The sequence below is a fragment of the Acipenser ruthenus genome, chromosome 25, assembly GCF_902713425.1.
Source record: "Acipenser ruthenus chromosome 25, fAciRut3.2 maternal haplotype, whole genome shotgun sequence".
Classification (NCBI taxonomy): Eukaryota; Metazoa; Chordata; class Actinopteri; order Acipenseriformes; family Acipenseridae; genus Acipenser; species Acipenser ruthenus.
The window spans coordinates 24443038-24455637 of NC_081213.1; the positions used below are offsets into that span (position 1 = coordinate 24443038).

Sequence of the window (12600 nt, forward strand, 5' to 3'; positions counted from 1 at the left end):
TGGGGTCCAGTCGTTGATATCAAAATGTTTTAAAATGTTTGAATTCATGTGGTTGCAGATTTGAATAAAAGAAAGTAAGTCAACATTTAAATACAGCGTCTTCTTCAGTGATCGGAATGAGTCAGAAATGTTCTCTACCTTTGCTGCTTTCTCCTTTGTAAAATATTGCCAGCAATGAAAAGAATGCTGTCAGCTTAACGCTTTTTAAAAATGATTTAAAGGCTTATAGAAGTACAACTTGCCCACAGATTGTTATATACTGTAGATTCCTGCTCCCTTTTTTAGTGGTTTTCAAGAAAGCCCTTTAAAATGAATAGCACAAGATTCAAACAGGGATTTACAGTTTTTTACTCATGGAGCATTGGCATCATTTGTTGATTGTTCTTGTGTAGCCTTTAATCATATTGTGTTGCTGGTTCTGTCCCGTAATGACTCCAGCTAGGATGTATACTGTTGTGGTGTCCGTTTACTATCAGTCTTTTTTTTTTATTATTATTATTATTATTATTATTATTTATTTCTTAGCAGGCGCCCTTATCCAGGGCGACTTACAGTTGTTACAAGATATCACATTATACATTATTTCACATTGTACAGATATCACATTATGTTTACATACAATTACCCATTTATACAGTTGGGTTTTTACTGGAGCAATCTAGGTAAAGTACCTTGCTCAAGGGTACAACAGCAGTGTCCCCCACTGGCGATTGAACCCACAACCCTCCAGTCAAGAGTCCAGAGCCCTAACCACTACTCCACACTGCTGTCCTGGCTGGTGTTCCATATCTTTCATCTTGTTTGTCTAGCATTATATTTTATTCAATGTTGTATTTAGGTCAGATGTGCAAATTGATCATGCTAATGTGACAATTTATCACAGTCATCTTTCTTATTTTTCTTGTATGGTAAATTGCTTTATTTTGTAGTGCAAAATTGCCAACCCAAAGGAAATGTTGTTACTGCACACTTCTATGTAGGTGATATTTAGCCTACCAGACCATCTCACAATTGCTTGTGAACCAGAACAAAACAGTATCTTCCGCTGTGCTGACCTATTTTATTTGACAATACTGTTTGTAACCCAGTTGTGTTATTTCAGTGTTGATACTCTGTGTATCAGGGCATTGTTAATAACTCTTCGTAACAGATGAAACATTTTGTACACTGCTTCCTGTTTTTCTATCTGACTTCCAAAACAACAAACTGTAAAACACTGAAAACAGTGAATTAGTTGTTTACTTGCAGCGCCTTATTGCCATGTCTTGTCCATAGAGTTTCTTATAAGAGATGCAGTGAGACCATCAAGATGACCCGTTGAATTAAGCTTGATGGATTTTAAAAGCTTGGCGTTGTAATGGCTGTCAATGATGTGGCATGGCAATGTTTTCAATATGGGTTTGATACAGGGTCTTCTTTTTGCTTTTGGAGTTTCCGTTTACAAACATGAGAACCAGATAAGTAAATATTCTAAAGCATTGGTTTATCTTAATTCCATTCAAGGACTTAAAACTAGGGCAGTGCAAGGATCCTCTCAACAGGGCCTGGTTTCTATGGAAACTAAGTATGGTGTCACATGCAAGTAGCACATGTGTATAAATAATGCAATACTACACCATATTCATTTGAAGTATTTCCCTCTGGCAATGACGTGCTGATTTTAACAGCACCATTTAATTCAGACCCGTGCAGATAGTCACGTATTCTGCCTAGTACTATAAACAGCAAGGACATTTACTCTTGTTTTTGGCACAAAACACTGTGTCTGTTGTCAAGAGGTGTATGATTTCATAGCACAGTCTAGCAGTGAGATTTACTGCTATAGCCAACAATAATAGTGTTGCACTAATGAACTTACTCAAACATATGTTTAAAACATGAGAAAGACATTCATTCTCAGTGTTTTGAACTGGTAAATACTTTATATAGGATTTGTTTTGATCGTTTTAATGTTGGCATATGAAAATGGGTTACATTCCTTGGATACACGGGTCACAACCAATAAAAACAGTTTACAATGAAAACTATTTAAAGGTAGTGTCCCCAATCAAGTTTTACACTACAATACATTGCAGAATTATTCTGTATTTTTAGCTCTGAGCACTGAAAACAATTTCTTCAGAATAGTTTTAGCTGTTAGTATATAGAAAACTATTAGTTTTCTATTGAAAGTTAAATTTTTATTTTTGTTGTTGTTTTATCAATTGTGTTTGGCCTCAGTGATAACTTAATTGAAGCTGACATAATACATTGACAACTTGCAGCTATGAGAATAAATGAAGACAAAAGTAAATAGATTAATCCATAGTAATTAGTTCCGGGAAAACAGAAAACAGTTCCAGATGAGACCTGCCGAAACATATTAAAAGCAGTGGAAATGGCAGCTAATTATTCACGTTTCCCTAAATTCTTTTTTTTAAAGAGTGGTTTACGTCATGAGAGCCTTGATTTCTTCCAATTAATCATTGATCTATTCCTCCACATTCGCTTCCTTTTTCAAGCTAAAAAGTGAATTCAAAAGTGAACCAGCTTCCAGTGAGGTTCTGCTTCTTCCCTGTTCTGAAGTGGCCAAATAAAATGTACTAAAAATATCGCACTAATTTATTGGCAACAAGCCATTGTGGGAGATTGGAGCACACATTCAGTACAGCATACCAGAGAAACAAGGCAGCTACTGCAAATAACAAAATAAAAGGTTGCAGCTCAGTATAAAATTGAATTTCCACACAACAAAAAAAACTTCCGACCAAGTAATTTCAGTATCTAGGCCTTCAAATGTATTTGTTTTATATCTTTGCATGTAGGTCACCTACATGTTCTATCAATACTGTCGCTGATAGTTTGGTTTGGGATCTGTAATTTGTAAATATGAGAAGATGTATTGTTCTAAACAGTTCTCCTATTGCAGACATTGCATTGGGACCACTAAAAAATAAAAACATCAAACCACACTGGCATTCGACATTTCAGTTTATTTGCTATTTTTGATATAGTAAATAACATGTATGGTTTATTAAGTTACAATATAATGCTTAAAATCTCTCTTTATAATATTGCTAAAATGATACTGCACTAGCTTAGAAAAATGGCAGCGGTCAGGCAGTTGCTGATATGAGGTTGCTCAAGCCACTGAAGTAGGATCTCTCCCTTTCACTCATCACCTCGAAATGCAGAGGCATCCTGCAGAAGTTGCATTCAGCCGAGGAGTGAGGCTTCAGCCCCAAGCCAACTTCTTTCCAAGTTTTCACCAGTTTCTCTGTGGAAAAGGGGAAAGAAATAAAGCTATTGCAAATACAGTACTTTCATATTAGCACCATCTTCAATAGTCATAGAATACATAATTAAATAGCCTGTCACTTTCCAAATCAGCAATAACTCAAATAGTTTGCAATTAGTGTGCTAGTACAGACTGCATCATATATAAGGTGACATTAAAAAAAAATGTCATGTGATCTTACATTGGTATCCTGAACATTGCTTTGTGTAATCACTGAGCAAATGTCATGGACACCATCCCTATCCAAGTCAACACATCAAGGCTGTACATATCAAGCACATTACAGTCAATAATAAAAAAAGAAATACAAAAATAATTCTCCAAATCTTTCTAAACAATATTGAAACTCCTTACATCGGTATTTTCCTAAACCCAGAAATCAGAGCCAATGTCTTCTTTAAAATAAAGTTCTTACCAACAAAAAAGTTCATCATCTGTGGTGTGTGGTGAGGCGTTGGGGCGATCCGAAGGAGCTCCTCCCCCCGTGCAACTGTGGGGTAATTGATGGCCTGAACATAGATGTTGTATCTGCTCATCAGCAAATCAGATACCTCTGTGTTTTTAGCTGCATCTGAAACCTGAAACAAAATAAAAACTCTTTAAACATACCTTTTCTCGACAAATGCCTTGGTTTGTCCACTAAAACAGTAAATGTCTGAATTTCTAATGTTAAAAACAGTGCAATGCAAGACTATACCTGCCTCCCCACAAATGACTTATCCTTAATGGTTCAGCACAGATCGGGTTGTGGCCATTCAACTCTCTCGTCAATTTCGAAATCTGACTACCATTTAATTAATCTTATTGAAACTCACTTTCTTGCTCCATCTGATAAATACATACCCTGATTGGAATGATGTGACTTGGACAGTGAACCACAGGCAGACCAGCATCCATCAGCATCTGTCTCATTAGTTTGACATTGCGTTGGTGCTTGCGTCTCAAGGCCCGACCTTCCTCACTCTTCAGCGTCTGAATGGACTCTTTAGCCCCAGCTAAAAGCATTGGTGGAAGGGATGTGGTGAAGATAAAGCCTGCAGCATAGGAACGGACAGTGTCCACAAGGGTGGCGGTGCTGGCTATGTAACCTCCCACACAGCCAAAAGCTTTACCTAAAATAAAGGAAAAAAAAGACAAATGGTATTGATCAGAATTCATATTGCAGAAACTGCTTGAATAACATTTACTAGACAGATGGTTAAATTCCATTGATAATGTTTGTGGGCACACATATTTAAAAAACAATGTTCTGGTTTAATTCTAGGTGTACATAGCATACACAGAATACAAGGAACCATCTAAAATTCTGTGAAGCAAAACTTATATAGCCTAAAAGTAATGTGCGTTATGCTGGTTAAGTGCAATTTGTAAAAAAAAAAAAAAAACAATTCTGATAAACAAGTCACATCACATTTACTGGTCTGAACCAATAACTTTTTATTTTCTCTCAAATATGCCAATGGGCGCCTCCTATTGTTTTTTCACAACCGAACGGGGTCAGGAACAAAATCCCAGGTATGTTTTCTGAGTGGTAAAATGGGGAATTTATACAGACAGACTCAAGCAGCCATTGCTTCATCCTCTAGTATCTTTACTGGAAATCTTTGCTGCAGATCTCATAGTGGAAAGGCTGTATGACAAGCTGTCACAAATGTCTCCACTGTGACAATCCCCTAAAGGTTCAAAGCGGCGAATGCAAATTATTGTGGTAAATCACTTGATAACAATGTTTAAGAAATGGAAGTACGGTCAAAATGACCTCATGCTTATTAAAAGATCTGCTCCAAACAAAAGGAGCTTTGTTGTTTTTGGATTTTTTTAATGAATGAATTTTTATCCCAAAGGCACTCATAACACCAGACTAAGGAACAGCTTGGCACTGCTTGACTGTAAATGAATACTGCTGGGAACAAAGAAAAAATCTGCTTTAATTGGGTTTCAAGACAAAGAAATCCCTTTGTGAAGCATTAATCAAACACCATGTTCTCTGAATTGAAGTAACAGTGGAGTAGATCTAAAAATGCTCAGCAGTGTGCATGGCAAGCTGAAAAAGCGGTACAGGCAGAATCTATAACAATATACTGCCCAGTATTATGTTTTGATTTTTTTTTAAACTTAAAACTCCTTCTATGAAGTCTAAATGACCTAGTTTTTTGCAACAGATCTGGTTAATTAGGTCATGTTGTTATGCTACCACACCAACCTGCATGTCATGCTAACAAGTAATTGAAGGCTTTATTATCATCCTCAAGATCAAATCCTCCAGGGGCTTGGAAGAAAAATCCAAGTGGAGTTTCCTAGCAACAGGTTGCAACTTGTTTATTTTGAAAGTAACCGAGAAACTTGACTAAATCTCTGCTTGTAGCAACAGCCATCTTACTTTAGGCATGTTCCAAGAAAGAACATGAAAAATAAAACTATTAAAGTACAAGTATATGGGATTCAAACACAAACTATAAATGAGAGAGAGCGAGAGAGAGAGAGAGAGAGAGAGAGAGATAGAGAGAGAGAGAGAGAGAGAGACAGAGGTACAATTGACATTAAAAGCTACTAATGTTTGTTTTCAACGTAATATTTTTTAAAAGGAGCATATACATTTTTGTTGAATATCCTTACCGAGCGTTCCAGAGATGATGTCCATTTTGTCCATGATCCTGTCCCGGTCTCCTATTCCCCCACCACGAGCTCCATACAACCCTACAGCATGGACTTCGTCGACAAACGTGATGCCTCCAAATTCATGGGCAACGTCGCACATCTCTTCCAGTGGACACACAGCACCTACAGAACAAGCAGACAACCTTTATGCTGTGTTTACACTGCCACCTCGGATCTAAGCCTCAGGCAGGTGTATGTTCATTGTTCTGGGGAAATTCCTGCGAGGGGTAGTGGTTGGGGGTGAATGGTCCTGGTTGCTGCCATGATGGGGGTTGCACAGACCTTGGTTCGCCAGACCTGCCGCTATTTCTCGGTATATTAATTTATTTTATGTTTCCGCTTAGTGCACTCTGGATTTGAGTTTCACCCCACAACGCTACGATATATATAATCTGTGTTTTTAAGTTAATCATGGATACAATCAATTTTTATTTAAATAACAATATAAACAAACAACAAAAAGACAGGGTTAACGCGTGTTTGAAACTAAACCAATAACTAAGTGGTTTAACAGTAAAATAACTGGGAAAAACACAATCCAGGATAGTTTTTGCATAAAATTATTTTTAATAGCATTTGTTTTTTTAAAAAGAATTATGATCAGTGATATACTCAAATATTACACTTTTGTTTTTGACCTCTGCACCTGTTTAACAAAGCAAAAAAGTTATCGTCAAAAGTTTACATAGCTCAATGTATGGATATTAAGAATAAAATGTTGATATTTACAAATACTCACTAAAAAACAGCCAGTGTAAACGCACCATTAGTTACTTGAAATCAGCTTTTCAATCTTCTTAAGTTTTAATATCAAAGCCAGAAATGTAGTTGATTTTGTGCTGTTCATAGCCTGTCTGCAGTTATTTTTTAGTACTTTCAATGACTGCACATAAGCACCAGTTATAAAATATAATTTACACTAAATTAAGCCCATGCACTTACCATCCATTGAGTGTACGGTCTCAAAAGCCACAATCTTAGGAGTTGAGGGATCAGACTTCTTCAACAGCTCTCGAAGATGACTGACATCATTATGACGGAATATAAATTTGGTTGCCCCACTGTTCCTGATCCCCTGGATCATTGAGGCATGGTTCCCAGCATCAGAGTAAATCTCACAGCCTGAAGTCAGAGATGAAAACACAATAATACATTGTTTGATGTAATAATTTGCCCTTAATATTGTTCATTAACAGAATACATCAAAATCAGTGGGTGGGAATACTGTACCTGGCAGCATTTTGGCCAATGTAAAAAGGGTGGAATCATTAGCCACAAAGCACGAGGAGAAAAGTAGGGCGGCATCCTTGCCATGCAGGTCTGCCAGCTCATGTTCCAGTTCAACGTGAAACTTGCTGGTACCCGAGATGTTTCGTGTCCCTCCCGCTCCAGCACCGTGCTGTCGTAAAGTCTCCCTGGAAGAGAGAAACATGAACTCATAACTCACCAGATCAGATTTACTATTCTTTTTACAGGCCCTTAAATATTGTCTTTTCAATAAACCTAGTAAGCCATTATGTTGAGATTCCATCTAAAATGCATCTCCGAATGGATTCAGATTTCTGGATCATAATACTGTAAAGACCAGAATTCTGCAACAGTATGTACTGTACAGTACATATAGCCTAACTGTTCCCAAAAGGAGTTGAACAACTCTTTCATTATGTTTTATGTTTCAGTGAGTTTTTACAAAAGGCTTCATTAGAGAAAACTTATCGACATTCAATTTTAGTCTCATTGATTTTAGCTCTATTATCTGGGGTGTCCAAATGTGGCATAGAATAGTTACTAGTTATTAGTATCAAGGATTGCGAAGGTTAGGCACTCACATGATTGACTGAGTAACGCGCGGGTGACGGCTCATTCCTAAATAGTCATTACTGCACCAGACTGAGACCTCTTTCTTTGAGGTCATCGATTCAGAATAATCATCTGCCATTGGGAAGGTCTCGGCTCTTCGATTCACAGTTTTAAATACCCGGTACGTGTGATCGTTTTTCTTTGCTTCAATCTTCTTCTCAAAGAACTTGTCGTAGTGGAAATTGGAGATGGCTGTAGGAGAAAGAGTAACATAATTAATAAAATCATAAAAGCACTTAATACAGGTACCAATGATAAACAGAAGCATACTCTGGTGATGTCACATTGTGACTCTAAAGACAAAAACAATGAATCTACACAATATCAGTTTACTGCTTCCGAGTGAGTGATGTATTTAAGACAGCAAGAGTTTAAACACAGGCCACCAAACCTAGTGGGAAAAGACATACATTAAACACGTCAGGTTCTTACACTTGGGCATGTTGTCCTGTAGAAGGTGGGAGACCCTGAGGGGACGTTGCTTCATTAAGTTCTTCAGCAGTTCATTCTGGTCTCGCTCATCAGCCTTGGTGATGTTGATCACTGTTGGATTCACAGGTGTTTCAGCCAACTCTGTAATTATAAACATTTGTTCTTTTTTGCAATACTGTACAACAACACAGGCCTCTTCAGTTTAAAATAGTGTAGAATGGTATTAGTACTAAAGCATTCTATTTACAGAGCAAACACAGCTTGGGCAGCAGCAGTGGGGATGCATGGCTACTGACCTGCAAATAACATTTTCCCTGTGTGTGTGAGGCACTAATTCAGTTAGATTTTTAAACAGAACTAGAGGATTATTTCTTACCTTTCCTCACAGCATGCATCTCCTGCACGTCCTCCTGCAGCTCCAGACTAGCCTTATGGAAAACACTGCTGTTTGCAAGGCTCATCTCGGCTGCCAGGAATGGGCATTTGGAAGCAGCAGCCTGGCTGCCAGGGGGCGCTGGGTGGCTAGGTGGCAGCTGGGGTTTCACAGCAGGCTGCTTGACAGCTGGTAAATAAAAATGTGTAAGCATTCTCTTCATACCATTAAAAACAGAATATGCATTACAAAGCATGGGATATGATCAAATATACAGTAACCTAAAGAGAAGGTTTTAGAAAGTTTCTTACTCTCATCAGTTGGGGTAGTCTCCTTGGTTTGCTGGCAATGTGCAGCTGAGGTAGCAAGGGTACGAGCAAGAGGTCTGCTGGCAAGATCCATCATCACAGGACAGTTCTGCGCATAGGAAACCAGCGACTTCCCTGCCTTCTGGAGGAATGTCTGCGACACTCGAGACAGGAACGGGCAGCGTCGGACGAGGGTCTCCATTGTAGATTTAGTTAACCTGGAATGAAGTATTTTGTAAAGTAAACTACTGTATTGTTAAGCAAATTTAAAACAAGCCGAATATGCTTCTGTCCCACACCCTCTGGGTCCCAAGAGCTTTAAATGTAACTCTGCGTCCATCACACCCCACGCACCCCAAAGACAAAGATATAAATGAATAAGAAAACAAATAAAAACAATACAGACAAAAATGTGTACATGTTTATAATCTTAGGAACTTTGTTATCTTAGGAACATCAGAACTTTCCGGAACTGTACAGCCTTCTCTATTTAAACATTCTTGTAAATCTTCCAAGTAGTGTAGAGTACTTAATATGTTGCCCTGAACGCTTTTCAACAGCAAATGACAGAGAAGGAGGAGGTGAAAAAAACCTTCAAATTTACATTATGTACCTCCAGCAAATATGCTTCCTGCAAAATAAAATCAGGTTTTAAACAAAAACTGCCTATTTTTAATAAAATATACTAAAATAAAAACTCTTGTCACGATGACCAAATACCCATTAACAGCAGATAAACTGATCCACAGCATTTAGTTTATCCTTAAGTTGATTTTGAATTTGCACAATTGTTACATCTTAAATGAAAAAGCTCCCAAATGTGACACTTCAATTTATATGTTCTATTTGTATTCAGTATTACAGCAGTTATTGGTTTTACCTGAAGGTTTCCCACTGGTATTTAATAGAGCAACGCGCAAACACACATCGGAACATGGTGAGGCTCTTCATTGCACAGCGCAGAAGTAAATGCTGGTCAGCCCAGAGCTTCAGTAATATGTCTTATATACACTCCATCCTTGCATCAGCTGCCTGTGACATTTCCATAGCAACCCTTAACTGACTCAAGGGTCTGAAGTACGCCAAACAGTGAACAAAATACTACTGATCACAATAATATCACAGCTCTGTATTTTAATGTTACAAGGACAGACAGTAGTAAAAATCAAATACATAAAATACTTTTAAAATAGTCAAACTGTGTTTACATATGGTTTAGATTTAAAATCATATTGGAAGAGCCTTTTTATTTTGAAAATATTAGGAATAAAGTTTCATAATCTCCGATTGGAGTCACATTACTGCATCACAATACTGTAAAAGACCAGAATTCTGCAACAGTGTATTGTACAGCATTCATAACCTAACTGTTCCCAACAGGCATTGCACAACACTTTCAGTATGTCATAAGTGAGAAAGAAACTCCCTTTATTAAAGAAAATAGCACCATCCCAAATAACTAGATGTTGCTCAAAGGTAAATAACACCCATAGTGTCAAACTGCTATGAAATGCAATGCCTTTACCATGTTCTTTTTCTGGAGTTGACTCGAAACTAATTGCAGGGTAGGGCAAAGAAAGCATTGTGTCAGATACAAGATTCGATTACTGTACGGTCTACATCTATTTTCATAGGAGGTTGTTACAGTCTTTATGAAGTGTTTAACATAATTAAATCATATTTGATAAACAGTTCCATTTTGAATGTATTTTCCCTTTGTCATTTTTTAATGTACTCCTCTTACTAAAAGTACTATTCCTTCTTTTGATGCTAGGTTTGATTGTATTTAAGTAAAATAATATATAATGTAATGGATTTAAAACCTGTGCTCCACCACACAAAAGAACAAAATGTGAACTACTAGATATTCAGCAAAGTCTAGTGACTAACATTTAGCAAAGGCCTGTGGTTAAAAATAAGCAACACCACCTTAATAACTTTAAAAATGAAATTATAGCTTTAAATCTAATTTTAAATTAGCTACAGATCCCAACAACAGTCCCTAATTATAGCATACCAAGTCAGTTTATTAAGCTAGCTCAATGGCTCTATTTTGTAAGACAGCACTCCATCCAGCCTCTGCCTTCTCAATAAAGCCAGTCCAGATAATGGCAAACAGCTGTTTATCCTTCACCCAGGTACATGTCTGTGACCTTTCTGGTCTTTAGCTTCCAAATCAACAAAACATTTAATACGTCACTCTGCCTTAAAACATCCATCACATGTCACAGGTATTTCACCTTTAGTGAAGGGCTACATGAAAGTGGTATTAGGTCATGTGTTAGCGTTGGAGGCATTCCCCAAAATAATAAAATAGATAGTATACTTACTAACAGTCGTCTTTCAAAACACAAACAATCTTTCAAATAGTCAGGAAAGTCTATTTATTGGTTTGTTTGTTTTTTGGTTTAAGTATAACTTTTGTTTGCATATCTGTATTTATAAAAGTTCTAGATACTAGGTAATAATTACAATATGATTTAAAAAATGACCTTTCAAAGAGTAATACGACGTTTAAACAAAGCATATGTTATTAAACATTCAAATTACTCTACGTGTGCTGACAAAAATATATATGTATAATTGCTACTGGTGTGTACCCTAAAATAACGAAATCTCAGGGGATATCGCTGAATAAACCTAGTCACGACTGGTACATTTTTTTCAAAATATATAAAAAAAACTTTGATATCATTTTGCTGTTATTAGGAAGTCACACAACAAGCGAAATCCGCTCCACTCGTATCCACAAAAAAGCTTGTCTATCATCTTGAATAACTCGCCTATGTTTAAACAGATTATCACCGGCAACTACTAATATTTCCCTCGCCCATGTGAATGTAGTGTACAGTAAAGTATCACTACGGTACATCACAGTACGGAAACCAACGTGTGTGGCTAAACTGGGCATGTTTATTTAAATAATGGTCGTGTCTTACATTACAATCAGTTATTTAATAGCCAGTTTCATAACTGCTGAAGAAATAAGATCTGCATATATTTCTAGAGTTACTCGATGATAGCCTTGTCTTCTTATTACATGATCAACTGGCCTGAAACTTTGCTTTAAGAATATCTTACTGGCAGCAGTAACACGGATCCTCATAAAAAATAAAAATAAATAAAAAGAAACCTTATAAAAGCAAAAACAAGTCGAACCATATCTTACCTCGTAAATATTCAGAATATGTGCTCGGTGCTATAGTGGTTCTCCCAATGTGTGTGGGGTTATTTTCACAAGTTAAGATGAGTGTTTTTATTCGTGAAGATGTTCCTGTTGCCCTACACTGAGGACGAACGTAAAGGACAGCGCTACGCAAGCGCTTTTAAGGGACCAACCAGGAACACCGGAGTCTCGCGAGACTAGTAGTAGTATTACTCAACCTCTCTGTGGACAATGTCTATACAGTCATATCATTTCACTTCTCATGCTAGTGTAAGGAAGTGCAACGACATCATATATTATCCAACCCAATGCATTCAAGTAATTAAATAGGAAGCCACGCTGCTTACTGTAAAATGTTGTGATGTTAAATGCCATAAGGAGACACGCTGATAAAGTGCGACCTCTTGTGCTTAATGTTGGTACTGTTTGTGATATATTAATTGACTTTTCAGATAAACTAAACTATGACAGTATGTGCAGAATGCATTTAGAAGTGGTGCTCATGACAAAAATGCGACATTTCCAA

General features: G+C 37.2%; 1 protein-coding gene across 1 annotated transcript; it reads right to left on the bottom strand.

Moving 5' to 3' along the window:
- Positions 1-2952: 2952 nt before the first annotated feature.
- LOC117962350 (5-aminolevulinate synthase, non-specific, mitochondrial-like) lies at positions 2953-12231 on the bottom strand. Its single transcript, XM_034919602.2, has 11 exons — positions 12078-12231; positions 8912-9126; positions 8604-8789; positions 8228-8368; positions 7765-7987; positions 7166-7350; positions 6878-7057; positions 5894-6058; positions 4121-4389; positions 3693-3855; positions 2953-3256 (listed from the first exon to the last, which is right to left on the bottom strand). The coding sequence occupies exons 2-11, from the start codon at positions 9108-9110 to the stop codon at positions 3096-3098; spliced, it is 1872 nt and encodes a 623-aa protein (XP_034775493.2). The 5' UTR covers positions 9111-9126; positions 12078-12231; the 3' UTR covers positions 2953-3095.
- Between the last annotated feature and the right edge of the window lie 369 nt (positions 12232-12600).

Excerpts from the sequence above, each read along its gene's own strand:
- LOC117962350 (XM_034919602.2), bottom strand. The coding sequence starts at position 9,110 with ATGGAGACCCTCGTCCGACGCTGCCCGTTCCTGTCTCGAGTGTCGCAG. Across the intron at positions 8,790-8,911 it reads GACTACCCCAACTGATGAGA|CTGTCAAGCAGCCTGCTGTG; the intron begins GTAAGAAACTTT and ends TTTATTTACCAG. Across the intron at positions 6,059-6,877 it reads GACCGTACACTCAATGGATG|GTGCTGTGTGTCCACTGGAA; the intron begins GTAAGTGCATGG and ends CTTGTTCTGTAG.